The 27,876-nt window shown below is 40.0% G+C and overlaps 1 protein-coding gene across 2 annotated transcripts in view; it reads left to right on the forward strand.

Moving 5' to 3' along the window:
• The window catches only part of ERCC6L2 (ERCC excision repair 6 like 2), a 140,322-nt gene extending 120,768 nt beyond the window's left edge, over positions 1–19,554 (forward strand). For both annotated transcript variants that reach the window (XM_030832883.2, XM_030832884.3), the window contains exons 18-19: positions 10,704–10,885; positions 17,187–19,554. In XM_030832883.2, coding sequence (XP_030688743.2) covers positions 10,704–10,885; positions 17,187–18,159 — 1,155 coding nt within the window. In that variant the 3' untranslated portion in view covers positions 18,160–19,554. The remainder of the gene's footprint in view (positions 1–10,703; positions 10,886–17,186) is intronic.
• Positions 19,555–27,876: the final 8,322 nt, after the last annotated feature.

Genomic DNA, 27,876 nt, shown 5'->3' on the forward strand with positions numbered 1-27,876 from the left:
GTGAAACTCTTTTGCATTAGGAAGTGAATCTTACTCTATCTTTTGTTCCCAGGACCTAAAAAAAGTACCTGCTACATAGATATTCAGTTAGAGCTTACTGATTTTAATTGAATTTCTAGTAGATACCAAAGAGATTCTATACAGAGAAATTCTAATTTATTAGTATAAGCATGAATTCTTTTGTAGTAGATTAGCTTTAGGCAGGATAAATATGTTTGAACTATGATCCTTGATCTAAGATGGAAGTTGTGATATTTTTGCAAGTTTCCTGATGAAGATAGAATCCCTCTTAACATAACCAGAGTCAGCTCTCACAGCATTTACGGCAAAATTGTTGGTAGGTTGATGTTTTATTTAAAGGTGTCAGTCGTTTTGTAACCAAGTTATTATCGGAATCAAATTTCAATTAATCTGTAAACAACTTTCATGACTATTTAGCATTAACTGCTTCAAAATGGAATTTGAAAGCCATATCCTACTTTTATTCAGTATTTAAGGCTATCCCGTTGCTGTGGCCAGATGAAATAATGAATACCTTAAGAGAAAGAACTTCTCATTTTGTTCATAAAAATTATTTGGGCCACTAGTATTTACCACCACATACTTTCAGGAAAAGAAAACTACTTTTAGTTTCTCTTAAGAATATCCTTGATGGGGACTTCCCTGGTGGCGCAGTGGTTAAGAATCCACCTGCCAATGCTGAGGACACGGGTTCGATCCCTGGTCCAGGAAGATCCCACATGCCACAGAGCAACTAAGTCCGTGCGCCACAATTACTGAGCCTGTGCTTTACAGCCTGCGTGCCACAAGTACTGAGCCCACGTGCTGCAACTACTGAAGCCTGCGTGCCTGGAGCCCATGCTCTGCAACACGAGAAGCCACCACAATGAGAAGTCTGCGCACCGCAACGAAGAGTAGCCCCCGCTTGACACAACTAGAGAAAGCCTGTGTGCAGCAGCAAAGACACAACACAACCAAAAAATAAATAAATAAAATTGATTCTTTAAAAAAAAGAATATCCTTGATGAATCAATAAAAATTACTAATTTTCTTAAATCTCAACCCTTTGGTACTTATCTTTTTTTTGTTTTGTTTTGTTTTGCGGTATGCGGGCCTCTCACTGTTGTGGCCTCTCCCGTTGCGGAGCACAGTTTCCGGACGCGTAGGCTCAGCGGCCATGGCTCACGGGCCCAGCCACTCTGTGGCATGTAGGATCTTCCTGGACCGGGGCACGAACCCGTGTCCCCTGCATCAGCAGGCAGACTCTCAACCACTGCGCTACCAGGGAAGCCCTGGTACTCATCTTTTTAGTATTCTGTTTGATGAAATAGGAAGTGTACACAAGCACTTGTATAATTGAACTGCGGACTAAACTAGCCACTTTTTTTTATGGAACACAATTTGTATCAATACTTGAAAGAATGACTGACAAACTATGGTTATTTAGATTTGTGTATTTGGTAGATACTTTCTGTCACTTCAAGGAAGACAACAGACAGTACTTGTTGCCAGCGATAAAATTCAAGCTTTCAAGTGAAAATTAAAATATTGAAAAACTTGTGTCTGCCACCGTGACCATGACCCCTTCCCAATATTTAAAAAGATTTTTTCTGATGCATAGGTGGTAATAACAACAAATATGGTTTTCCAATGTATAATTGAATGTGTCAACATTTTGAAGATCTGCATAACTGACTTAATATTTTCCAAATGACCAGTGAATGATATTACAAAATCACGCATGGGGAAAAAATTCAGCCAAAGTACAAAATATACCAATGAATTTTACTTTTAACAATATAAAAAGTTCACTGGTATGGTTTCAAATATTACATGAAACTAACCTTAATTGAATTTTGGTAAAGTATCAAAAAAGAATATCTACAATTATCTGAAAAGGCTATGAAAATATTCTGCCCTTTTTCAACTATGTATCTGTATGAGGCTGATTTTCTTCATATACTCCAACTAAAACAGCATTGTTGCAGCAGACTGAATGCAGAAGAAGATATGAGAATCCAGCTATCTTTTATTAAGCCAGCTATTAAAGACATTTGCAAAAATGTAATACGTAGCCACTCTTCTGGCTAATTTTTTGTTTGTTTACCTTGGAAAATATAAACTTTTTTGCTGATAAAGAGTTACTTAATTATTTTAAACTTTCAATAGATATAACCTACATAAACAAAATCTCTTTGGCGTCCTCAATAATTTTTAAACTGTAAAGGTGTCCTAAGACCAAAAAGTTTCAGAACTGCCATTTTAGACCATAAGAAGGGGGTCACTTGATCATTAAATTCAGTTCTAGTGGAACATACTTTCAGTTGGCCTTTCTCTGTCGGAAAGCTTTACTTCCTCTTCTACACGACTCAAGAAAGCATATCAGAATAGAAGAGAGTGAAAATGATGTGGTTATAGGAAATCCACTCTAATTTACTAAAAAGGAGAATTATTCACAGATTTCAGTACTTTATTATTAACAATAACCTGCGTCCAACTTCACAACCAGTTACAATGTCCCAGTGTTATTTGTGGCAGGGTGCTTGAAATGTTGTTCCCTAGACACTGAAGAGCCATCGATGGCCTTGTCACTGAATCAGCCTGCATAGAAGCCTACACTTACTCCAGCTGGAGGCCTGGAGGGAGGGAGAGCCTAAGCTCCCCATGGAAGTGCCAGCCACTGGAAAGGCAAGCAGGGGCGGGTGCCTGCCAAGAAAGACTTTAATTAAAGTTTTTCCATCAGCACCACCCTTCTGTGATCTTTTCACTAACAGGTATTATTTAGTATAGGACCTTCAAGTAGTCTTTAGAGACATTTTTACAGTAATATAAATAATATATGTAAAGATTTAAAATTCAGTCAGGGCTCAAGATGCCAAGGACCTATTCATTACTACTTACTGGAGATCCTAAAAAGACTAGTAGAAACCAGGGCTTGTGGTGCTGAGTCCAGTGCTCAGACAGCTACCCCAAAAGGCCTTGCCTTTGTCTGTAGGAGGTATTAAGGGGAATTTACTCTCTGACCACCCTCCCATGAAGGACTGAGGGAATATTAGCCAACACTCCCTGTTGCTGGTCTGCAGGCTTTTTTAAAGGTAGTTGCCACCATCTCACCTGGCCTTTTCCCCCAGGTTGACTGCTATGGCACTGCCTTCATGTTCCCAAATCCCAAGGAGATGGGACTTTTGTATTTCTGTTTGTAGTGTGTGCCCCACAGTATTCACCTGCACTCCCGAGGCTATCACTTTGTTCCTTTAGATAGACGAGTTTCTTGTACAATGAGAAATGGACTGTTGTGCACACAAAAAGGGAGCTAGGCTCAGGGAAGCCAATATAAAGTTGTCCTTTTGTGGCTCACTCAGCAAGCAAAGTACTATCAAAAAAGAAAATATATATCTATATATATAAAAAACTGAATTGTAATGGTTACTCCTTCCAGGAGGAAAAGAGAACCATAATTACAAACTTTAATCTCCCTTCACCACAAAAAAAAAAAATGTTTTAGATTTGAATCTAAGTGTTTGTTTTTTCAGACTTGAATGACATTTTTAAACATATGCAGAAAATTATACTTCAGTGTGTATTCGTGGTGGGTCCTCTAACCAGCTGGCTTTTCTCCAGAGGCTGAGTGAAGACAATTCAGGGGTACCTCATAGTTGCCTTAGGTTTCTGTTGAGTGTTGGAAAACTGCATTTACAGTAATATTTCCTACCTCCAGGCAGAAATCTTGAATGATTACTTCAAAGATAAGAGGTTTTCACACTTGAACAAAGATCCTTAAAGGTCTTTGTCCTTTTAGACTCTCAGATGCCACTTGAATGAATTTATTTACATGTGCTATATGTCTTTATGGTACTCCTGATTCCCTGCTTTGCAAAGACAAGCAAGTTTATGACTTTTTATGTGTTTATAGGGTTTGGCCCTTACCCAAAGGGAGATTTCTTTTTAATCTTTTGTTTGAACAGATGTGTAAACAAAAGCATTGCTGCCTCTCAGACTTAACTATTTAAGGTTTAATGAAGAAAAAAATGAAAGAGCACTTGATTGTTTTTTAATCTTTATGACAAAGTTGGTGTGATCAGGCCAATGTGAGGGGTTTGGCTACATGGTGTGCCCACTTGTGGCCATGACCATAGACTGGCTTGTGAAGCTCTGTGCTATTCTCAGGAGCAAGGTGTAAACCAAAGAGCTTTCCTGTGATGGGCAGGTCCTCTGGTGATCTTAGAATCCAAACTCAGGCTTCTCAACAAGTCAGAACCATTGGGACCTTCCATTGCCTTTGAAAATCTCCCTGGTTTCCAGTTTTCTCAGTGACTAATCAAGGCTGATCATCCAGTTATGGAGAGAACAGTGAATGTGGCTGTTAAATATACATTGCTGTTTGTTCTGATATATCCTCTGTAAGGGGTTTTCTAGAGAAACCGGCTCAGCAGACAGATCCATTCCAAAATTGCTTAATAAAGATTTCACTACATCCTGGTAGCCTATCATAGACAGGCTACCCACCCTATCAGGCTGTTCTTCATTGTACATTGTCCCCCTCCAAGCTTCCTCTACTTGTGGGGGATACAGATGAGCAGAGGAAAAGGAATCAGCATTATCTGTACCACCTATGGATGTGTCTCCAGTAATTAGCCCCAAAGAGATTTAGAAAGATGGTAGAGATTACGATAGTGTTTCTCCTGCCAAAATGGGAACTAGAGGCTGTTCATGGTTGTTTTTGAAACTCAGTCTCCTGGATTGTAACATTTCCTGCCCCATTTGTTGCCCACAGGTGGGTGTGTATGGGAAAAACTGATTCCTATCAACTTTTCTCATTTCCTTGCTATTCCTACCTAGGCGCCCTCTATAGTTCTTTAGTAATTTGCCTCCAAAATTTTTTACTTCAAAGAAAGAGGGTTTTTTTCCTTAAACATTCTGTGCACTATTCCAATGAAGTTTTCTATTATATAAAGATAATTTCATATGTAGCAGAGAAAAAAGAAAAATGCTAATGTAATCATATGGCTGTGAGGTAGGGGGAACATTCCTTTTTTTCCTTTTCTCAGTACACTGACATCAAAGATTGTTATCTGCAAACTTTTTAAGAGTCAGTTTTATTTTTTCTTACTCTTTCATATTGAAAATGTATATATACCTTATCTTTTTTCAGTTATATCTTTTAAAAAATAACTACTGGTTCAATATTTTAATTGGCTATTGCTATTAATATTGCTATTTGGCTTAGGTCTAATGCCTTGAAATACGGACAGTACACGTTGGGTCCAAAGGAAAAAGAAAGTATTTATTATCAAAGGTCATTTGAATGTCTCATACTATTGATCTAAAGATAAACTTTCCTTCTAGAACCAATATAAACCTAAAAGTTTACAGTAAGAAATAAGTGGTACAGGATTATGTACGGTTGACTAGGTCTAGTGTAAATTCATTTTGGCTACTCTAAAAGAAGAAATTTTTCCCTACAAAAGTGCCCTCTTATTTATTGTAATCCTAATGTATATCTTTTACAACTTAAAATTATAGCTTTTATTTTACAGACTGTATACTTTATACACGTTTAAATAGTAATTTTATGATGTATTTTTAAATATATTTTATAGAGACATTAGAAAAATGAATAATGATTTTATAACTTTATCAAAATTAAGTCAAAACAGATGTTCATCATATACTACTATGCAGCATAGGGAAATACAGCCTTTGTTTTATAATAATGTGATAATTTAATAATGGAGTATAATCTATTAAAATATTGAATTACTGTGTTGTACACCTAAAACTAATATAATATTGTAAATGAACTATACTTCAATTTTTTAAAAAGCAGTTATTTATGAAGTCTTTGAAGTGAGCCATTTCCACATTAAACATTTGATTGTGGATAGGTAAGGAGACTTTTGACCAAAATATATTAAAACAATTACCATTTATAGAAATAATACATATTTAATGTTTTTGTTGAACTAAATAATTTTTTATATTCCGAATTTTATTTTTAATGACAAATATTTACTTTTCTGACAATAACATGTTATGTTTTAAATGTTTAATTATATAAATCAGATTAGGACTTAACATAATTAGCCGTGGCCGACCTTTTACCTTTTTAGACCTGTTTAACTCTGAAGGGGGAGGGTTTTCCTCTACTTTTTCAACATTCAACTGGCTGCTCCACATAGTACATATACGTCCAAAGGAGGAAGACATATTACCACTCATAAATTAGGATTATTATTTCAATATTCTCTGATAAATTCAGCTTCTTAAGTAACCTCACATTTCCATTCAATTAATCTCATCATCAAATGGATCTTTTAACTGTATGTTTATGTTATTTAGAAATAATTACTATACTCTTTACACTTTATTTTTAATAAAGATACCATAAGTTGAACTTGATTACTTTCATAAATATACCATAGTAGAAATACCTAACAATATCCAATAATTTATGAAGATAATCATGAACATAGCAATTACTAAGTTATAAATTAAACTCTAACAGTGTCAAGCTTTCTAAAATACTTATTAGCAGTCATATTTATACTATACAAATACTGTACAAAGTTCTTGTCTTCATAATTCCCTCCTTATCTTTATAACCATAAATCTTAAGAGGAAGGAAACCTTCATCAGAATCACAGAGTATAAAAGTAATTTCTCAAAGCAAATCTTGGATAATTTAGAAGAAACTTTCTAGGAAAAAGTTAGGAGCAATTAGGGGCTTTTACAGAAACTGGGCTTTCTGCTTTCTTCATGTTATGATCTCAAAATTTCCTATCACATACAGACATAGTGTTCCAGTTGTTGGCCATTCTGTTCTCTGGTGGAAAGAAGAGTAGGTTTATTTTGCTTTCTTGAGCAAGCAATCTCACCCTCTACCATAATATTAAGGAGTGATAATGTTATCTTTTAATTTCCTAGTCCAGCTCAATTTTACTGAATTTTTCATTACTTGACCCTTCATTACTATTGCTACTTCATAGTGTTGCCTCAGTGTCATATGACTTCCTAACTTTGACATAAGCGGTAGTGAAAGAGTTTGCGTCCAATTTCACATGGTCTGGAATCTTTTCATCTTGGCCACAGGCATTGTACTTTGCTTTATAATAAATTATAACTGTCCCTTCAATTGCAACTGCACTGTCACTATTTTCCTTATATCAGCTATTATAAAAGATACTATTTTACTATAAATAGTGAAACCAGCTTTTATAAGAAGGGCATCAAAATGTTTTTAAAATAATTAGTAAACAAAATTTTGTTTCACAGCCTTGTTTCAGTAAGTGTTAAACTACCCTACTAAAATGGAAAACTGAACCTAGATATTTTTTAAGTAAAAGATGGGATATTGAGCCAGTGTGAGACAACAAATGCTTTTCTCTTTTAATGATTATCTAAAATAATCAGGTTTTTAAGTGTATAATATGTGGCATAAATTAAAGATCCACATGTCTGATAGCTATGAATAGAAAAGTTGAATTTTCCTGAAGAATTTGTAAAATCAACTTGAGAAAAAATGTATCTGTTCGAAATATGAGCTTTGTAATGCTGCCAGGGTCAGAAAGACCCAGAGTAATCATGTAAATAATTGAAAATTTCCATGGCCTGGCCTGCTTTCTCCATGGCTTCATGGAGGGAGTGTTCTTGGTTGGCCCCATTCCTTCTCTTTCGGTTTACTCCCTTTATCCCCATGTAAACGTTCCCGTCCCTCCTCATAATAATGGATAATTATTTCTTGGGAATCATCAAAGATTATGAGCTATTTTATTAGGAACTTTTAACATTCATCTTGTTTTCTTGTGATGTAAAATAAATGCATCAAATCTCTTTCAAATTTATCTTTAAAGATCAGCATTTTCCTCTCTTTATTAATAATGTTTTAAACTTTAAAAATGATGTCTTTGAGGAAAGTACTGTCAGCATTACTGACTGAAGCAAAGCCCTGGTTCAAAATGGCAACCTGGCATTTTGTGTTTGTCCACGTGAGTCACACTAGATTTTGAAGAAGTCAATTTCTTTTCATTAGAAGTGGTTTGCTATTAAAGAACATATAATTATGTCTTTTGTTCAGTTTATTTCAATGAAATGAACTTGAATATAAATTAAAGAGATAAATGATTTATTTTAAAAACAGAAAAAACTAAAAATGGGAGGGGGGTGGGGCTCAGCTTTTTTAAGCCCCTTAATAGTAGGGGCCTCTTTGTATATATAAATATTTTTCTTCTCAACTGCATAGCATGGTGGCAGGAACGTAATAGGTGCTTAGTAAATATTTGTGGAACGAAAGCCATTCCCTACCAACATTCAGTGATATGTGCCACTTGAATCCCATTGAACTCCTGTAAAAGAAAAAATCACTGTCTCATTGACAATTACTAATCTGTGTCTTGTAGTATTTGTATGCCTGCAAATTTCTTAAGTGATAGTTTAACTGGGTTTAGAATTCTAGGTTGACGGTTTTTCCCTCCCAGCATGTTGAAGATACTCTCATTATCTTCTCTTGGTGGTGGTGGTGGTGGTAGTGGTAATGAGAAGTCTGCCTTTAGTTTGATTATTATTTCTTTGTGGGATAGCTTATTTTTCTCTGGTAGTTTTTAAGATATTCTCTTTATCTGTGATATAACAAGGTACAGATTTATTTTCATTTTTCACACTGGAGATTCTCTCTCCTTTTTTAGTCTGAGGATTCATGCCTTCTTCAATTCTCTGCCATTACTTCTTTGACATTATCTCTTCCATTTTCTGTTATCTCCTTCTAATATTTTAGAAATTTTGGTATGTTTTCTGCCATGTCTTCTGTCTCTTAATTTTTCTTTCTTGTCTTTCTTTCTTGTCTGTCTTCCTTTCTTCCATTCTTTCTTCCATTCTTTCTTTCTTTCCTTATTTCTTTCCTTTCTTTCTTTTCTTTCTTTCCTTTTCTTTCTTTCTTTCTTTCTTTCTTTCTTTCTTTCTTTCTTTCTTTCTTTCTGCCTGCCTTTTTTTCCTCCTTTCCTCCTTCCTTTCTTCCCTCCTTTCCTCCTTTCTCTCTCTCTCTCTCTCTCTCTCTCTCTCTCTGTCTCTCTCTCTCTGCCTAGCATTCTGAGTAATTTTACTCTACCAATTTATCAACGGTCATTGTAAGGCTGTGTAGCCTGCTGCTTAACCCATATTTTAAGTTTGTTTCTATGTCTATTTTTTTTCAAACCTATATTTCTTTTCTAGAATTTGTATTTGGTTCTTTCTCAGATCTGGTATTTTACAATACCCAGTTCTTTCTTTATCTTTCTGGATATGCTAATGAGTTAAAGTCTCTTTCAGATTGCTTTGTTATCTATAATTCCTCAGATATGGATTCTCACATTTGTTGTATCTGTCCACTGTCATGGCAGTGGGCTTTGTGTGTTCTTTATAATTTTTAACTGAACTCTTTTTCCCCCCCCCCCGCATTGGAATCACAGGCATTCTCTAGATTTAAAAAGTGTTCCTATGTTATATTTTTGTATTCACCCCTCATTGAGATCTATGGTTTTCACGGGTTCTGGGCCAGTTTTTTATGTTGGTTTTTAGCTTAGATTTTTCCATACAATGCAAGTGCTACAAAATCAGATTCCACAAATGGCACAGGCTGGGCATTCCATGTTTTCACCAGTGATTCTATCTAGAGTAACAAGGGAGCCTGTTTCTATCCTGTGCCCCCAGTTTGGGCTTTCCTAGCTTTAATTTGAAAACTGGATATCCATTTAATTCCTGCTGTGTTTTTATTTTGTTTGTTTGTTTTTTAATTCAGAGAGTTAAATCATTTCCATTTTCCCTCTACACATGGAATCCTGCAGACTAGAATTTAGGACCCTATTCCTCGGGCTGCTGAGCTTCAGCTCCCACCTACCACTGTGTTACTTGGCTTTAGCATCTAGAGATTTTCCTTTCTTACTTTTGAGCTCAAATATAATTTTTTTGTTGTTGTCAAATTGCATCCAATATTTCTGTTTTTGGAATAAGATGGGGACTTTCCACATACTCACCTTACCATTTTGTCAGGGAAAATGGAACCATACATTTTAAAATTATTTTTTTCTTGACTCACTATTTTTAACAATTTGTATTATGCAAGACACCCTTAGTCTGTAAAATAAATGTGATTCTATCTGTAATTTCAACCACCTCTAGTTAACATCTTAACAATCACTAAGTAATTCTTGCAACCCACTGGAGATTGAAGTAGGATTTACAAAACTAGTGTATTGCATTATTATATAAAAGTTGTTATTTCTTAAAAGTTTGACTGCTTATATAAGATTAAATAACCAAAAGTCTGCTTAATAATATTGAGAGAAATTGCTGAATTAAATTTTTTAAACATCCCATTTTTATGCCATTATTTATATAATCATTAATTTTTATCCTTGTTTAGGAGAGTGGATGCCAGCATGTGTATCAGTATACCCATAGTCTTGACAGTAGAAACATCATATTACCATTACTTTTATTGTATCTTTAAGAAAGGTATATCTTTAGCATGTATCTTAAACAAAGAAAAGAGAAACATCACATCACTGCTACAAGTAATATCTTTTTAAAGATCTAACAAGATCTGACAATGATATTACTTGGAGAATATGATATACTAGATTGTAAAGAATACTGGGAAAAAGTAAGACAGTCTCCTTATTTAACCAAAAATGACTGTTTTTTCAGAGTTTTTGCTTTCATCCTTTTTTCAGACATATAAGGAAAAAATGAAGGGAGATACATCAACACATACAAAGGAATGCCAACAACCAAGTGAAGGCAGCATTTCCTTTCCCCTTTACATTTCACACCCTGTAAGCCAGAAGAAGAAAAATGTCTACCGAACAGGCCAGACCACCTTCATAATTGGAGAAACACCAAAAGGGATCCGCAGGTATGTCATCTATAACAACATTGGACTTTATGAATGATTCTCAAAAGAAATATAACTACCTAGTAAAATACACAAATTATTTGAATTTTAACTATACATGGCATCTGAATATTTCAGATAAATATGAATTTGTACACTTTAAAAAATAAATCCCGGAATTCCCTGGTGGTCCAGTGGTTAGAGCGCTTTCGCTGCGGTGGCCTGGGTTCAGTCCTTGGTTGGGGAACTAAGATCCCACAAGCCATGCAGCACGGCCAAAAAAAGAAAAAAAATCCCAAATGTTTTAGTGTTTTAAGAAGGCTAATCCCCAAATTGATAAAAAATGAAATTATTTTATATAAGTGAAATACTTAAGTGCATTATATTCATTCACTCATTGAGTATTTATTGAGCATCTAATATGCACTCAGGCATTGTGCTAGGTGCTAAATATACAGTGTAAAAAAAGAGACATAGACATAGAGCTTACAGTACAGTGGGATGGGGGTTGGCATCAAACCATAAAATTTTCAAAAGTAAAAAAACTTATAAATAAATAATTATAAAATGGTGTGTTATAGGAAAAAAGTAGACAGGCCTCCTTTATAGAGAATAATGGGATCGGGAGGGATATAACTCCCTTTCTACTAGGTAGTCAGGGAAGACCTCTCTATACGAGTGACATTTAAGTTAAGACCTGAAGGATAATGAAGCAGAGAACCAAAGTAAGAACTTTCTGAAGAGGGAGGAGGTTTTGAGAGAAGACTGGTGTACTTAGTGCATAATAAATCAAGCAGAGAATGGCATGAGATGAAGGGAGAGACATAGATGGGGCTGGAGCATGCCAAGCCTTGTAGATTATAGAAAAGAATTTGGATTTTGTTCCAACTGCAGTAGAAAGCTGTTGAAGCATGACATGATCTGATGTATGTTTCTAAAAGATTTTTCCAGCTTCTGCATGGAAGAGGGCAGAGTGGACTAGGGGAAACCATAAGGAACTAGGTGATGGTGGTTTGCAATAGAGTAGTTGCCATGGAGACAGAGCCGAATGGATAAATTCAGTTTGATGTTGAACTGTGTTTTGGGAAGGGGAGAAGACAGGATTACTCCCAATTTTCTGCCTTAAGCAGCAGACTGGATTCACTGAATGGGGAAAACTAGGAGAGACACAAGTTTGAAGTAAAAAAAAAAAAGAGTTCTCTTTTGCTCATATTAAATTTGAAGATATAGGGAAATGTCACATGGGCAGTGGATATGCTACTCTGAGATTTGGAGACTGGAGGTCTAAATTTGGAAATTATCAGCATAGAGATTATAAATAGATTACAGATAGTTTTTATAGCCATAGACTGTGTGAACAGCTTAGGAACAGAACAGAGAGAGAGGAGAAGCCCCAGTACTGAGCCTGGAGAGTGACTGTGGCCTACTGTGTAGGAGGCCCAGTGCAAGGTTCTAAAGTCCAAGACAAGTGAGAGTTTCGAAAAGGAGGGAACACTTAACTTTATTGACTGCTGCTGAGAACCAGAATCAAAAGAAGTGGGAAAGCCCCTGGAGCTGAAGAACTCTTTGGTCACCTTTCCATGAGCAGTAGAAGTAGGCAGATGCCAGGGTGAGGTGGGCAAGCAGTGAAAGGGCAAGCCCCTGGGACTGCTCCTTAAGTTTGGATGTGGAAACTAGCAGTAGCTGGAGGGCATTGTGGGATGAAGTGTAGTTTGTTTTTAAGTTGGGAAGATAATAGAACCTGTTTGTGTGTTGAGGAAAAAGACTAATAGGAAAAAAGGAGATCATGCCAGAGAGGTGATAACAGAAAAAGTGAAGTCCTGGAGGCAGGAGAGGGTGGGATCCAGACCACAGGTGAAGATCTAGTCTTTGAGAAGTATTAAGAGAAAGAGATAAAGAAGGGCACAGATACAGTGATATTTCCTCAATTAATTGAGAATAAATTCATCAGCACAGAGGGAAAGAGATTTGGGGAGAGAGAAATTATGAAAGAAGTCATTAGTGGAAGTCATAAAGTGGGAAAGCAAGCTTAGTGGGGCTAGACTTCCTGGGTGATGTTAAGTTCCTATTTGAGAGTAATTCCAGTAAAACCATCTGTGCAGTTGTGCAGACTTCATTCAGCAAGCTTCAGTTGTTCAGTTGCAGACACAGAATAGGGAAACAGCTGAGTTTTACCAGGAGAAGGAGAGAGAAGCAAGGAAGCTAAAGGATGTTTGCAAAGAAGCGATTATAAAATTGAACATAAGCTGGAAAAGGGGAGGCTGATGTTAGTGAGAAAGCAGAAGAGTCAGCAAATTGGAGGACTTGATGAGATGAAGGGTATATTCCAGCATTGTTGTCATTGGGATAACTGGAGCATATGATTGAATTCAGGGATTTGGAGGTTGTGCAGTTAATGGTAATGACATTAGTGGTATATGACTTTGGGAATAGGGGCCTAACATGGAATCGAGTCTGTGGAGGTGACGTCAAGAAACTGGTGGGCTAGGAGTTGGGTGGGACATCCACATGGATACTGATGTTATCAAGAATGATGGCAGGAGATGGGAAAGGAAACAACATTAATCCAGGATCTTGAGTGTTCAGTCACTATCAGGAAGCAACTAGAAAGTCAGTTAACAAGGTGGGGTGGGGGTGAGAATGGTTAAGCTGGATAGCATAAACCTTAAAGAGGGGAAGGAGTTTTTAAGAAAAAATGATCTGGAAGCAGCAATGGGAAGCATGAACCCTGAGGTTTAAGGATGTGAGGTATAAGATCTTGACTTGTGAGGGCTGCAGTGGGGAGGCAGTATCAGGAGGAGACAGAGCGCTCCTTGGGCAGAAGACACAGGAGAGTTAGTAGATCATAGCCTGGTTCCAGGGGCACCGAGGAGTGGTCTGGAAGGATGGGGGATTGGATCAGGGATGTAGAGACTAGCAGGGGCATGAGAAGCCAGTGGTTATGTGTAACTGAGAAGTAGTGACTGAGGTAAGCAGGGAGAGGAGGCGTGGTCCAGTTGGTCCTGATGACTTCTACGGACAGTAAGAAAATGGTGGTTGCTCTGCGTGTTCCAGATGCTTCCCTCGGGTTTTGGCAACTCCCAGGCAACCTGTCCCTTAGCTCCTCGGGTGCTGGTGTGGCAGATTGGAGCACGCCTCTCAGCTGCGCACCGTTGCCCACAAAGGTGAACACCCCACACTGCTATAGCAACACAACTCCTCACAAACAGATTTACAACAATGATTTTGGGTAAATTGTGGGTAATTTTCTTTGGGCAATTATTTTTGCTAGGAGACCAACCATATACATTTTACCAGTCTTTAAGCACAAGTGTCTTATCCCCTTTAGTACTGTATATAAAAATAAAAGTATTAACAGTGATTAGTTTTTGCCTCTTTTTTTTTCCCTCTACTTATCCTAGGGATAAATGCCTCATGCTAAATAAAAAGGTGAAGTGTGTCTAATATTAGAATGCCAACATCTGAACTAGGGATCGGTGTCCAAACTGCTAGCACGTCTTTCCTGCTAACCATCCTAACTTTATGTGAATCAAGAATTTGTACTATGCTGTAGCCTCATGGATTATCTGAATGAAGTTTCAGTCCTACCTTCACTTCAGAAAGCTTAGACAGAAAGAACATGGTTTTAGCTGTGTTCCATCCCTTCTCCTTCAGTTCCTCGAGAAAAAAGGAGAAAAATTGAATTTTTTCCGTGATACATAAATACTCTTGGTACACTTGATGAAAGATGCCTAACTTTGGCTTCCTTTGCCCCACCACTGCCCCTACCTCTAAATGGATTATGAGTGTCTACAAAATTTTCTTCACAAAGTGGTGGCTAGCTTGTATCCCCTGGTTGTACCTTGCAATTCGTTGAGTGTTTAGAAAGACCAAGAATTACAAAAGCAAGTTTAGAAGGCAAAAATAAAATGAATTGTAATCATAGCTCATCCTGTAAAGGGCAACCACACAGCCCAGTTTACTTGCATACTACTCAGGTAGAATAAGGTCTGAAGCACCTCTCCTCCCGGAGGTGACAGATTTGCAGGGTCATGGGTGAGGTCAGCACAGCAAAGGTGAAAGTACTTTGGCAACTGCTGAAACACTACCAAGTCTTGGATGAATAAAAGACATCAGCCTGTAACCCTGCCAATAACTTAATCTTCACAGCACAAATATTTATGAGAAAGGCCATGAAAATGATTCAGAGATGATTAATAAACAAAATAATGACACTTCATTACTTCATGTGAAGTTAAAACTGGAACTTTTTAAGAACATACTTGTTGCTTTCCAACCAAGAACATTGGCCATATCCAGGACAGAAATTTGGAACCTTGTTTTTGTGTTATTAACTATTCTGTTGGCAATGAGAGTGGCTGTTGATCAGGCATAGATAGTACCTGGATTTGGAACAAGTAACAGGACCAGTGTGGGGAGGACTAGAAGCCAGGGTACTCATCTGAAGCCACAAAAGAAAGTCATGAATTTGCAGCATGGATTACCACTAAAATCAAAGGAAACACAAACTTTATATAACCTGGTCTGAGTGGCAAAAATAATAGTGGCTTTAAATAAAGCTCCTGGTTACATACATTTAAAAAAATCATTTTTTATCCTCAGGATTCTCTGTTGTATACAGGATAAAATTCAAACTTCTGAAATTGGCAAACGGATCCCTCATGATTTTCAGCCTTTTTCTTGACTGACTCTCCTGCCCCTATGTGCACCAAGTCTTCTTGCAACTGGGCGCGTGCACGTTCCCTGTCTCCCTAGAAGGCTTCCTGGCTCACCTTTACCTGACTGGCTTGTGGTGACAGCAGAGAAGCCTTCCCTGCCACCTTGCCCACTACCAATCACTGGCTTAGGTACCCCTTCTGTGGATGCCAACAGGGTGCCGTATTTACCTCCATCATGGGGTTTATCACTCCCTTCTGGTTTGATTTTCATGTATCTGTCTCCCCCAACTAGACTATAAACTCCTTGAAGACAGGGAACTGGCATTTGTTCACTGTTGTATAGTTTCTTTTACAGTGCCTAGCAAATAAGAGGGCTCTATAAATATTTGTTGAGTGGATAAATGAATGTTGTAAGGAAATATATAAAAATAGATATAATTCTACAATTTGGGGACTTTTAATCATATGCTGCAGCACTATCTGTGGCTTTTGTTTAAAAGAACATTTATAAGCATTGGGCTCTCCTGACTCATGGCCTAAACTCAGCATCAGCAAACCAATACCCTCTTAGCCCATCTTAGTCTACTCGGGCTGCTGTAACAGAATACCACAGACTGCGGTTTAAAAGACAGAAATTTACTTCTCACAGTACTGGAGCCTGGGAAGTCCAAGATCAGGGTACCAGCTGATTTGGTTCCTGGTGAGAGCTCTCTCCCTGGCGTGCAGATGGCCACCTTCTCACTGTGTCCTTTCATGGCAGAGAGAGCTCTCTGGTGATTTTTTATGACCTCTTTTAACCTTAATTACCTCCCAAAGGCCCCATCTCCAAATACAGTCACACTGGGGTTTAGGGCTTCAACTTATGAATTTGGGGGGAGGATACAGTTCAGTCCATAGAACCCTCACCTAGGGAAAGGAGCAGAGTCTAGTGCCCAGGGGTCCTAAACAACCTTTCCACTTCCATCTTAGCAGGGTTTCAGAAGGCTCATTTCCTCACATATGCATATAACAGCTTTTATTAATATCTTATACTAAGACTGAAACGCATTTCTTCAAATAGCATCTGACTATAGTGTAGCTATCTATACTGAAGTCAGATCAATACTGAAAAAGAATGTAGGTTCATCAGTTTAGAACTCTCCTTTAGGCTCATCAAAAAGTTGTGTGAAATTTCTATATTTTATCGATACTTGTGGAAGGAGAAGAGATAGATGAAAAAAATTCCTGTCTTAATTTTTCAGCATTTTCTCTTTTCTATTTATTAAGACCCTTCTTTGACAGTTTTATTTCATGGATCTTGAATGCAATATAGATTTCCAAATACAGATTATATAAATTATGATTCTCATGTAAGTCATAAATTGGCTGACTGGAGTAGCAGCATGCTGGGATCACACAATTCCCAGGAAATACCTGATAGTATAAGTCAGAATAACTTAAAAAGCTGGTAATTTCATGAGCTAGAATATTTTTTTCAGTAGTGTAAGGAAAGAGATCACATTCTCCTAAGTGCAAAATGCATGTTCATTATGGAATTAAGCTAATATATGCTAAAGGAATACTATTGCATTGCTTTGTTGCTACATAGCATAACACTGAAGACAAGCTCTTTAAAAATAAAATGTAATAAAAATAACCACTGGTTTTGTTCGTTAAATCTTCAGAAAACAATTTGAAGAAATGGCTTCTTATTTTAAGTTGTCTTCTGTAAAGGAATTTGCTAAACATATAACTAATGCCACATCAGAAGAACGACAGAAAATGCTAAGAGACTTTTACGCTTCTCACTATCCAGAGGTAAAAGAATTTTTTGTGGATTCCCCTTCAGAATTCATTAAATCTGCCAATGAGGAAGGAGAGAGAGTCAGGAATCTGTCTGAAAAAAGAGAGTCTCTTATAAAAGAAAGGGTGTCAGATTCTGTAACTTTGTCATTTAAAAATTGTACCAAAAAATTGTCTCAAATTTGCAGCCCAAAAAGATATAAAGAAAAATCAATTAAGTTTCGAAATCACAGTTTCCATAGAGAAGAGGTGCTTTGTAATGATGTGGAAACTAAGAAATTACCTGTAAGCTCTACCCAAGAGACGAACAATGGGAAAAACAGCCAAGCATCCAAAGATACTGTAGCATCCTGTTTCCTGAACAGTAAGTCTGGAGCGTATGAGTTGGAAAAGTTGGAAAATACCATGAAAAACCGACAGGATCTCACAGGATTGGGTGTTTCAAGAAATGGACCCTTTTTCAAAGTGGAAAACAAAAAGATAGAAAATCCAGTGTTAGAAAACACTTCTGTGGTAAGCTTACTTGGTGACACCTCTATTCTTGATGACCTCTTTAAAAGTCACGGGAACAGTCCCACACGACTGCCAAAGAAAGTTCTTTCAGGGCCCATGGAGAAAGCAAAACAGAGACCAAAAGATTTCTGGGACATCTTGAATGAACAGAATGACGAGAGTCTTAGTAAACTCACCGACTTGGCAGTAATAGAGACTCTGTGTGAAAAAGTGCCTTCTGCTGCATCCTCCAAAAGGAAAGAGGGTCTTGAAGCTCCTCTTTGGAAATCAAATGAGAAATTTTTGTGGAAAAAATTTAACTCCAGTGATACAGATGAAAGCACAACTAATACCCAAGAGTAATACATAAACACACAAATAAGTTACCACAACCAATGAACTTCTGCCATCAATATTTACAATACTGTATTGCACACTAATTATGTTACACAGTTGTAAACATATATTTTTAATAAACTCTTGCTCTAGGGCTTTCTTTTTAAGTCTAAAATGTTATCATGTATTGGTTTTCCTTGATAGCTGATTTGATCTTTTAAAAAAATATGATTGTATTATAGTATAAACCTCTTCTATGAAATGGAAAATATTCTGGGTTTGTTATCAGGAGACCTGGGGTATCTCTCTTACTGTATAATTATGTGACCTTAGATAAGTCATTTTGGCTGGTGTGCAGCCATTTCCTAATATGAAAGATGAAGGGCTTGAACTTGATCCACATGAGCGTCCTTCCAGTTTAAAAAAGCTTTGTTTCACTCTCCTAGATTCCATTAAGTCATAGGCCAAATTATGCTCAGCCCCCAAATCAAATGTATATTAATGAGTTTCTTTCTTACTACCATTTGGAAAATTCTTAACTGTTTTATTTTCCCTCAGTATCATGTACTGCTATTAAGAAATTATTTATACAAAAGTAATAACTAGTACTGAATACATGATGTATATTAAAATAGTAAGCTTTTAAACTCAAAATCAAAGGAGTAAGTTGTATAACTTTATGATACATGATGCTGAAGTAATACAATTATTATCATTAGCCACAGAACACCAATGCATCAACTTTTTGTACAACTATATAAAGCTTTGTATAGTACTTTTGCACTTTTTTAAGTATGAGTCAACGAGAAAACATTTGATTTTATTTAAAACTCTTATATTCTGTTGAACTTAACTTATATAGTTTATAACCAATGGAATGTGCTTGTTGTTGAATTCACTTATTTGGAAACATTCACTCAGCCCCTATGGGTGCTGTGCTAGGAGCTCGAGATGTACAGGTGAGGCACTGCTACCAGTAAAACAAAGGAAACCATATGTATAAAGAGTCGGGTCTGTAAAGCCCCTGGCATCATGCCTGGCACATGGTAGCAGGACCTGAGGCTTCTACTGACCCACACGCAGATACACTGTGGCAACTTTCCCTCAGTTGAACCGGCAGGGCTATGATGGGAGGAAATGTCCAGAAAATAGCAGTGAACCAGGAAATGGTGGTGCTCAGAGATCACTGTGAATTGCTACTGTATTGAGGGGAGGGGGCCTTTGGAGTATCCAGCCATCGCAGTGTGGAGCCATTGCTCAGAAATGGGGAAAAAAAAGAAAGAAAATCTTTTCTTAAGGGACTGAATGGCCAAGTATGTTTTTCTCTAGGGCAGTGTTGAGAGCTGTGAAATATATATTATTTCATGACCCAGTACATGTGTTAATACATATATATGAATGAAATAAAATGTTTATGAAATAATATTTACCCTTAAGTCATGCAACATATTTTGGTATTTTCTCTTCTGTTGCACTTTTGGCTCTTGTGTATGTATGTTTTTTAATGCTTTCATAACCCACTAAGTTGATTTCATGACCCACTAATGACTGGGAACCACAGTTCAAAAATTCTCTGTTTTAGGTTATATAGACTTAGTCTTTTTTTTTTTTTTTTTTTTGGCTGCTCGCAGCTGAATTGTGTCCAGACTTATTAGATGCTACATTTCACCACCAGGATCTTGCTACAAAATGAATGTGCTGTGCAGTGTGTGATAGACTTGACATATAAATGTCGTTAGACTGCTGTGGGGTCAGCTGTACGAGGAACTCAGAAAGAAAGTAGATGCATCTTCATCAGACAGTAGGGTTCAGTCATTTTAATCGAAGTGTATCTTTCATGAAATAAAGTACCTTTTAATTTTTTTACATACACATGACCTTAGAAACATAAAATGATGTTCATACAAATATTAGCTCTATACTCTTCAAATGTAATTAAATGCTGTTTAATTTTAGATTTTTCTCAGTGCTGGTCAAAATGGGAGCAGAAGTACAGATCTGGAGTTTAAAAATTAGTTTCCAACAGATGTCAGTGAAATGTTTGTCATAATTATCATGTAGGAATGGTTTGCCAAGCAGAGTATGAGGTTCAGTATAGAAAGGAGCCAGTCAGAACGTTTCAGAAGGGTAACTGTAAGGGTTGACCTTCCTTGCAGTGGAACAGTGGGAAGATTTGGTTCAACTATTGATGAATGTGAGAACAGACACTGTAATAAGAATCCTTCCTTCCCCACTCCACTAGTGTCATGCCACCAAGTTTTCCCCCCAACTAAGAAGGTGACCACAGGCAAATCCCAGGGTTTCTTTCAGCATCAGTTACCCCTTTAAATTTGAGATGGACTGGATCATTAGTGTTCATTTTTTTAAGCAAACAAACTCTACCATAATTAGAGGCTCAATTATTTATAACAATTAAAATGGAGGTCTGTTGATTGAAGCACACCACTGTGGCTCCATGGAACATTAGTTTGAAAACGACAGGGATGAGATCATTGCTAAAAAATCTTCCAACTTAAAGTTTCCATGATTCTATTTGCCACAATCTGTATTTTTTACTTCTCTTCAAAGCAACAATAGAGTTTCTGGCTGCTAGCACTCAAAACATAATTATCAATATTGGAAACTGAGGCAAGATACTGTGAGACCATTGCACTTGAACTCTTCAGAGTTCCCTTCAAGCCCTGAAACCACTTCTTAGAGTAAATTAACATTATCTGCAAGCAGTGCAGCTGCCCCTAAGCGTTCAAGGTGAAAGAGCCTTAGTTTGCAGAGATGAGTTGGTGATAAACTTTTCATCCATAGAAAATGAGAAAGCCAAGCCAAGGACAGTATAGGGTTGTTTTTAAAGTTGAATGTGCAATTTTAAGATTCTGAAGTTATCCTTCCTTTATGATATAAAATAGTCATCTTTTATGAAATGATAGCATATCATAGTTTTTCGCCTATTTCATTGTCCTTACTTGATATAAAAATTGATAACCATATGTCAGTTCCCAAGTTTTGACATTTACTAGTCTATAAAATCGAAAAGAATGGGTTCACTGTTGGCCTCAAAGGTCATTTTTCACATATGAGGCAATAGAGCTCCACGGTCACTATGTCATAAACCCAGTTAACAGTGGGTCTAGAACCCACCAAGGATGTCAGTAAACCTATAAGATCCTATAAGATGCATCTGCCTTCAAAGAGCCCAGAGTGCAGAGCACTTTTTAGGCTCCTCACCTAATTCTCATTTAATCATCACTGATGTGATCTTGTTTCCCAGTTCTGTCACCACCTTCTTTTGCAAAGCATCCTCCACCCAGCGCTTCTGGAGGGCCTTAAAGGGAAGGTTCGCAAGCTGAGGAACAGGTCTTGGCACTGGTGACACTGCATTTGCCCTGGGTGACAGCCCCATGCACTGCCCTGTCTCCACACCTCCCCCAGTGCTGGCTCCGTGTGGTGTTTGTGGCAGGTGGAAAGAACACCGTTGCCTCACAGGATCTTGCAGAGTATTAAGTATGAAAACAGCCACTTGGGTGTTTACTCTCTGCCCCTAGGGGGAGAGACTCAGACTGACCTTCCCTTCAGAAGTCTAAGTCTGTGTGGTCCCCAGCCCTGAAGTGGCAAGTCAGAACTACCTGCAGAGGCTTTTCCACACACGGGTGCCCAGTTCCCTCCCCAGAAGATTCTAGTTCAGAAGGTCTAGAATTCAGCATAGATACCCATTTTTATTTTTAAAGTTTCACAATAATTGTGATATGTTAATGTTTTGTCTGAGACTTTGTTGCTGGACAGGACCCACTTGACCGCTCCAGTGAGCCCCCAACCCACGTGAAGCCAGTGGACATTCAACTGAACTCACACTGGAGCCATCCTGTACTTTTTTTAGGCCCCAAAGTGGTTATGTTTCCATAAAAATACCCCCACACAGAATTGTTTCTCTGATTAAACTTTACCAAAAGTACTTTATTTATTTTTACTGTAGTTTAACAATTTTTGTGGTAATATTTATCCCCTAAATTTCCAAATTTAAGACCAATTTTATTTCTATGAGCATGATGCCCTTATGTCACTGACATGGATAATGCCCAGTGGACATTCTTGGTTTTGTACTGCTTTCTCTCATAGTTAAAAATCAAGAATGCCTCTTTAGGGCTTCCCTGGTGGCGCAGTGGTTGGGAGTCCGCCTGCTGATGCAGGGGACGTGGGTTCGTGCCCCGGTCCGGGAAGATCCTACATGCTGCGGAGCAGCTGGGCCCGTGAGCCATGGCCGCTGAGCCTGCACGTCCGGAGCCTGTGCTCCGCAACGGGAGAGGCCACAACAGTGAGAGGCCCGCGTACCGCAAAAAAAAAAAAGAATGCCTCTTTCTACAGATGTCTTTTTGGGCCCCTTCCTCTCATTGAAAGAAATAACTGAAACTCAATTTATATTGTTTATATATTTAAGCAAGGGGGAAAGTGTGCATCTTGGATGTAAAGGAAATCTTGGAATTTCCTATACATCTCTAAGGAAACTCCAGTGAGTCCTCTTGCCAAGCATGAGTTTTTGTCCCCCTCCCCATATCTTTTAACTTTGGGTTTTTCTTTATTTTTTGCAAAGTGAGGCATGCCTCTGGTCTGAAAGATGGACTTCAAAAGAAGCCTCATAATAGCTAATTCATATATATTTTCTTCTTTCCTAAAGCCATTATAAAAGTATTGATAAAAACAACAAAATATCTTAATTTTTCAAAACATAAATGTCAACATGTGGTCATGGGAACTTCTGATTTTACATGATCAGAGTCTGCCTGCCCTGCCCATCTGCCAGCGTCCTCACTATGCTTCCAACAGTCAACTCTGTCTCACTGTCTCAGCCAGTACTCACCGCCTTCCTGACCCAGTGACAATGCCCTGAGTGGCCTCCCTTCAGCACTGCCTGGCAAAACCCCAGGTTTTTTCCAGGTCAGTCCTTACCCACCCCTCCCTGCCCCCAAGTATCCTGCTCACCAGTTATCAGTGGAGCCCACAATGCCCTGCCCAGCAACCTAATAGCTTCCCCTCCTCAATCAGCTTTCCCCACTTTCCTCAAACACTACATCAAACCCACATCTCAGACCTCTTAACTCCCCCATTTCCCTATTTAGTAGATACCTCACCCTCCGGCTTCACATATTGGGAAATGCCATCAGCAGAGGAGCTCTGAATGTCATATTTGGGACACTGCAGAGGCCCTATCACCGGGCAAGTCAACCCCAGAGGCAGCAATTCACTGACCTCCCATGAAAAGGGAAAACCAACCAGTTAGTGGGGCCCTTGCAGAGGTGCCATTCACCACCTGAAATGGCCCAGAGCTGCCACATTGCCCTGAAAGGCATAACAGCTCCTATAGTCCTAAAAGACACCCTAGGGCACAGCAGTGTGCTGGGGGATGTTGGGGAGGACGGCCAGGTCTCAGGAAGATTGGAGTGTCCCCTAGGAAGGTATGTGGGTAAGAGAACAAGAGCCACTAAGGAACCCAGGCACAAATGACGGGTGCTCTCTGAGTAAAGCATGATTTGGAGATGGGTTGGTGGCCAGACCTGAAAGAATGGGAAGGCCAGAACATCACTTCCTCCCTTGGCCTTTAAAACCCTAAATGAGCAAGAACGTGGGCCTAGTAGAGAAGTTGGAGCTTTGGACTGCCAAACATAAGAATGCTCTGACGACTAACCTAACCTCCAAAATATGTAAGAGGGGCGGGGGGGGGGAAGGGCGGAGGGGGAGACTGAGAGCTCGGGTGTCAATGACTGCAAGTCCTCAGTGTCGGGGGACTGGGAGCCCCTCGCAGATTTCCGTCTCTGGGCAACGGGAGGCTGATTGGCTTTTCCTCCCTCGCCTGTTATTCTGTGGGATGGTGTCGGGCACGTGGAGCCGCGCTGTGGCTTGCGGTGCGGGGTAGAACCGCGGACCCAAGCGCGAGCGCGCACCCTGCTTTGCCCCTCGCCCCCGCTTTTCCCCGGCCCTGCACTCCCTTTCCCAGGAGCGCTGTCGGGGAATCCACCTTACTCCCGGCTCCGCCTTCCCATCCCGCCCGGCAGGCAAATATTAGACAGTGTATGTAGAAATTGCTTCAAGTAAAGCTCATGTGAATTTTCCTCAGCGAGTTTCCAGAAGGCCACCCGCCGCCGCTGAGGATCGTCGCTGGAAACCCCCGCTGCAGTGCCACAAAACGGGAGAGGGGATTCACCGGCCCCAAGCAGGGGAGGCAATCTGTTTCTCCGAATCAGGTTTATTTTCTCCTTTGGAGGGAAAAAAGAAGGAAAGCTAATTAAATTACGCTCTGGCTGTATTGATGGAAAACATGAAAGCAAACTGCAGGGACTTGCGCCTCGAGGGCGCGTGATGTTCCACTAGCCGCAAGCCTCAGGAAAGTCCCCGAGCCCCTCTGTGCGCAGGAAACGATGGGTGGCCGATCTCCACCGCGCCCCGGGGTCTCGTCCACCGCGAAAAGTGAGGCAAGGAAGGCGGACGGGCGGCCCTTTGTGGGGTCCTGCTTACCCTCGAGCTTCGGGTGCAGGGAGCGCTTGATAATCCCCAACCCTGGTCTGGGGGACCAGGCGGGAGCTTGCGACCTCGCCGGGGACAGAGAGGGGCGAGGGATGTGAGCTGGCGGCGGCCTGAATTCCCCCCGCGCGCACACGCCACAGCTGCTCGCAGCCCGCGATCGCCCAGCACGCAGACACCGCTCTGGTCGGCGGGGTCAGCACTCTGCGGGCTGTGAAAGGCTAGACCCTCTGCCGGCCGTGCCGGGGCTGGGGGATCCAGCCGAGAGGGGCCCCTCCCCAAAGCCCGCGCGCGTCCCGCCCTGGCCGCGGAGGGCGCGCGACCACCGGGTGTGAAGGGCGACGGTTTCTGCGGTCTGGCTGGCGGCCGGCTGAAAAATCAGCCTCAGATTGATCCCCAGCGCGTCTAACTGAGGTCAAGCGAAGCAGGAGGGCGGAGGCGCCAGGGAGGTGGGCGGAATAGGAGCTCTGACTGAGGACGGTGAGGTGCGGAGGGAGGGAGGAAGGAAGCCAGCGGCTAGATGGAACTCCTCCTGGCGGGTCCCAAGCTCGGTACCTGCGAGTGCCCCTGGGCAGCTCGTCCGGACACCCGACAGCTGCGAAGCCGAAGGTCCGGGGAGGAAATCGGGCCTAGCACGTACTTGCACAGTACCTAGGCCAGAGCCAGCTGCTCCAGGAAGCAGGCCCCCAACGTGCAAAAATACTCCACCTCCTGCCCTAACTCCATCCCTGCACTCCCCGCCTCCTCTGGGCCTGCTGCTTGTCCCAAACCGCACGTGTCACACACCCCCGCCCAAAATCGTCCCTGCACCTGCCCTCCCTACCTTCCATCTTCCTCCTGCCATCCAAGCCTGGTGCTTGGCCAGGGGTCCTTTCCCAGCCTGTTATCAAGTCCCAGAGATTATTTCTCCAAAATAACGACTCAAACTGCCAAGGGCCCGAGGTCCCGCCCCTCCACCTCCCATCTGGATGCCTGCAGACTTCTCCCTGGATTCCTAGTCTCGCTCCTCCTCCCTCCCTAATCCATTTTTCACACTGCTTCCAAGAGCCTGTTGAAGCACAAGGGGACCCCGGTGGTGGTAAACCGCACATTTCCTCTGTTAAGCAGGCTAAGGGTGCTTGGGCTGGGGAATAAATGTTCTGAGGACTTTGGCTCACATTTATTGAGCGCTTACTATGTCATTTGTTAAACACTTCAAGTGGATATTCTCATTTGACTGCCCAACAACCCTTCCGGATAGGTATTATTAAGTGTTGTTATCTATTATTATGAAGGAAGAAACTGAGGCACAGAATCACACAGCTTATGAGTAGCAGAGGCAATTTGGAGTCAGGCTGTCCTCCCCCACTCCCCATGCGGCCCCCAGTCAGTTTCTCCACCACTGCAGAAAGCCCTGACCTTCCTATCAGGGATGGAATGACCCACAGCACCTGCTCCCTTTCCAGGACCCACACTGGCACCACAAGAGTCCCTAGCCCCCATTTCCTGTCTAGGACTTAGGGGTGATTCCTCCCCACTGGCCTTTCTATGACCTAGGTAAGATGGGCAGACACTCGAGATGGTAAACAGGGACCATCTGATTACCATTTGCTCAAGTGAATCTCTGCTTTTTATTTCTGTGAACTGAACTATTATGTAATAATTGAACTATTATGTAATACACTAGTAAATAACCAGGAGATCACTGAAGAAATCAAAGAGGAAATCAAAAAATACCTACAAACAAATGACAATGAAAACACGATGACCCAAAACCTATGGAATGCAGCAAAAGCAGTTCTAAGAGGGAAGTTTATAGCAATAAAATCCTACCTCCAAAAACAAGAAACATCTCAAATAAACAACCTAACCTTACACCTAAAGCAATTACAGAAAGAAGAACAAAAAAAACCCAAAGTTAGCAGAAGGAAAGAAATCATAAAGATCAGATCAGAAAAACAAATGAAGGAAACAATAACAAAGATCAATAAAACTAAAAGCTGGTTCTTTGAGAAGATTAAAAAAATGGTAAACCATTAGCCACACTCATCAAGAAAAAAAGGGAGAAGACTGAAATCAATAGAATTAGAAATGAAAAAAGAGGGGCTTCCCTGGTGGTGCAGTCGTTGAGAATCTGCCTACCAATGCAGGAGACACAGGTTCGAGCCCTGGTCTGGGAAGATCCCACATGCCGTGGAGCAACTAAGCCCTTAGCCACAACTACCGAGCCTGCGCGTCAGGAGCCCGTGCTCCGCAACAAGAGAGGCTGCGACAGTGAGAGACCCGCGAAACACGATGAAGAGTGGTCCCCACTTGCCACAACTAGAGAAAGCCCTCGCACAGAAACGAAGACCCAACACAGCCAAAAATAAATAAATTTATATTAAAAAAAAAAGAAATGAAAAAGTAGAAGTAACAACTGACACTGCAGAAATACAAAGGATCATGAGAGATTACTACAAGCAACTATATGCCAATAAAATGGACAACCTGGAAGAAATGGACAAATTCTTAGAAAAGCACAAACTACCAAGACTGAACTAGGAAGAAATAGAAAATATCAACAGACCAATCACAAGCACTGAAATAGAGACTGTGATTAAAAATCTTCCAACAAACAAAAACCCAGGACCAGATGGCTTCACAGGCGAATTCTATCAAACAGTTAGAGAAGCGCTAACACCTATCCTTCTCAAAATCTTCCAAAATATAGCAGAGGGAGGAACACTCCCAAACTCATTCTACGAGACCACCATCACCCTGATACCAAAACCAGACAAAGATGTTGCAAGGAAAGAAAACTACAGGCCAATATCACTGATGAACATAGATGCACAAATCCTCAACAAAATACTAGCAAAATAATCCAACAGCACATTAAAAAGATCATACACCCTGATCAAGTGGGGTTTATCCCACGAATGCAAGGATTCTTCAATATACGCAAATCGATCAATGTGATAAACCATATTAACAAACTGAAGGAGAAAAACCATATGATCATCTCAATAGAGGCAGGAAAAGCTTTTGACAATATTCAACAACCATTTATGATAAAAACCCTCAAGAAAGTAGGCATAGAGGGAACTTACCTCAACATAATAAAGGCCATAAATGACAAACCCACAACCAACATCATTCTCAATGGTGAAAAAATGAAACCATTTCCTCTAAGATCAGGAACAAGAAAAGGTTGTCCACTCTCACCACTATAATTCAACATAGTTTTGGAAGTTTTAGCCACAGCAATCAGAGAAG

This window comes from Globicephala melas, chromosome 6 (assembly GCF_963455315.2).
Source record: "Globicephala melas chromosome 6, mGloMel1.2, whole genome shotgun sequence".
Lineage (NCBI taxonomy): Eukaryota > Metazoa > Chordata > Mammalia > Artiodactyla > Delphinidae > Globicephala > Globicephala melas.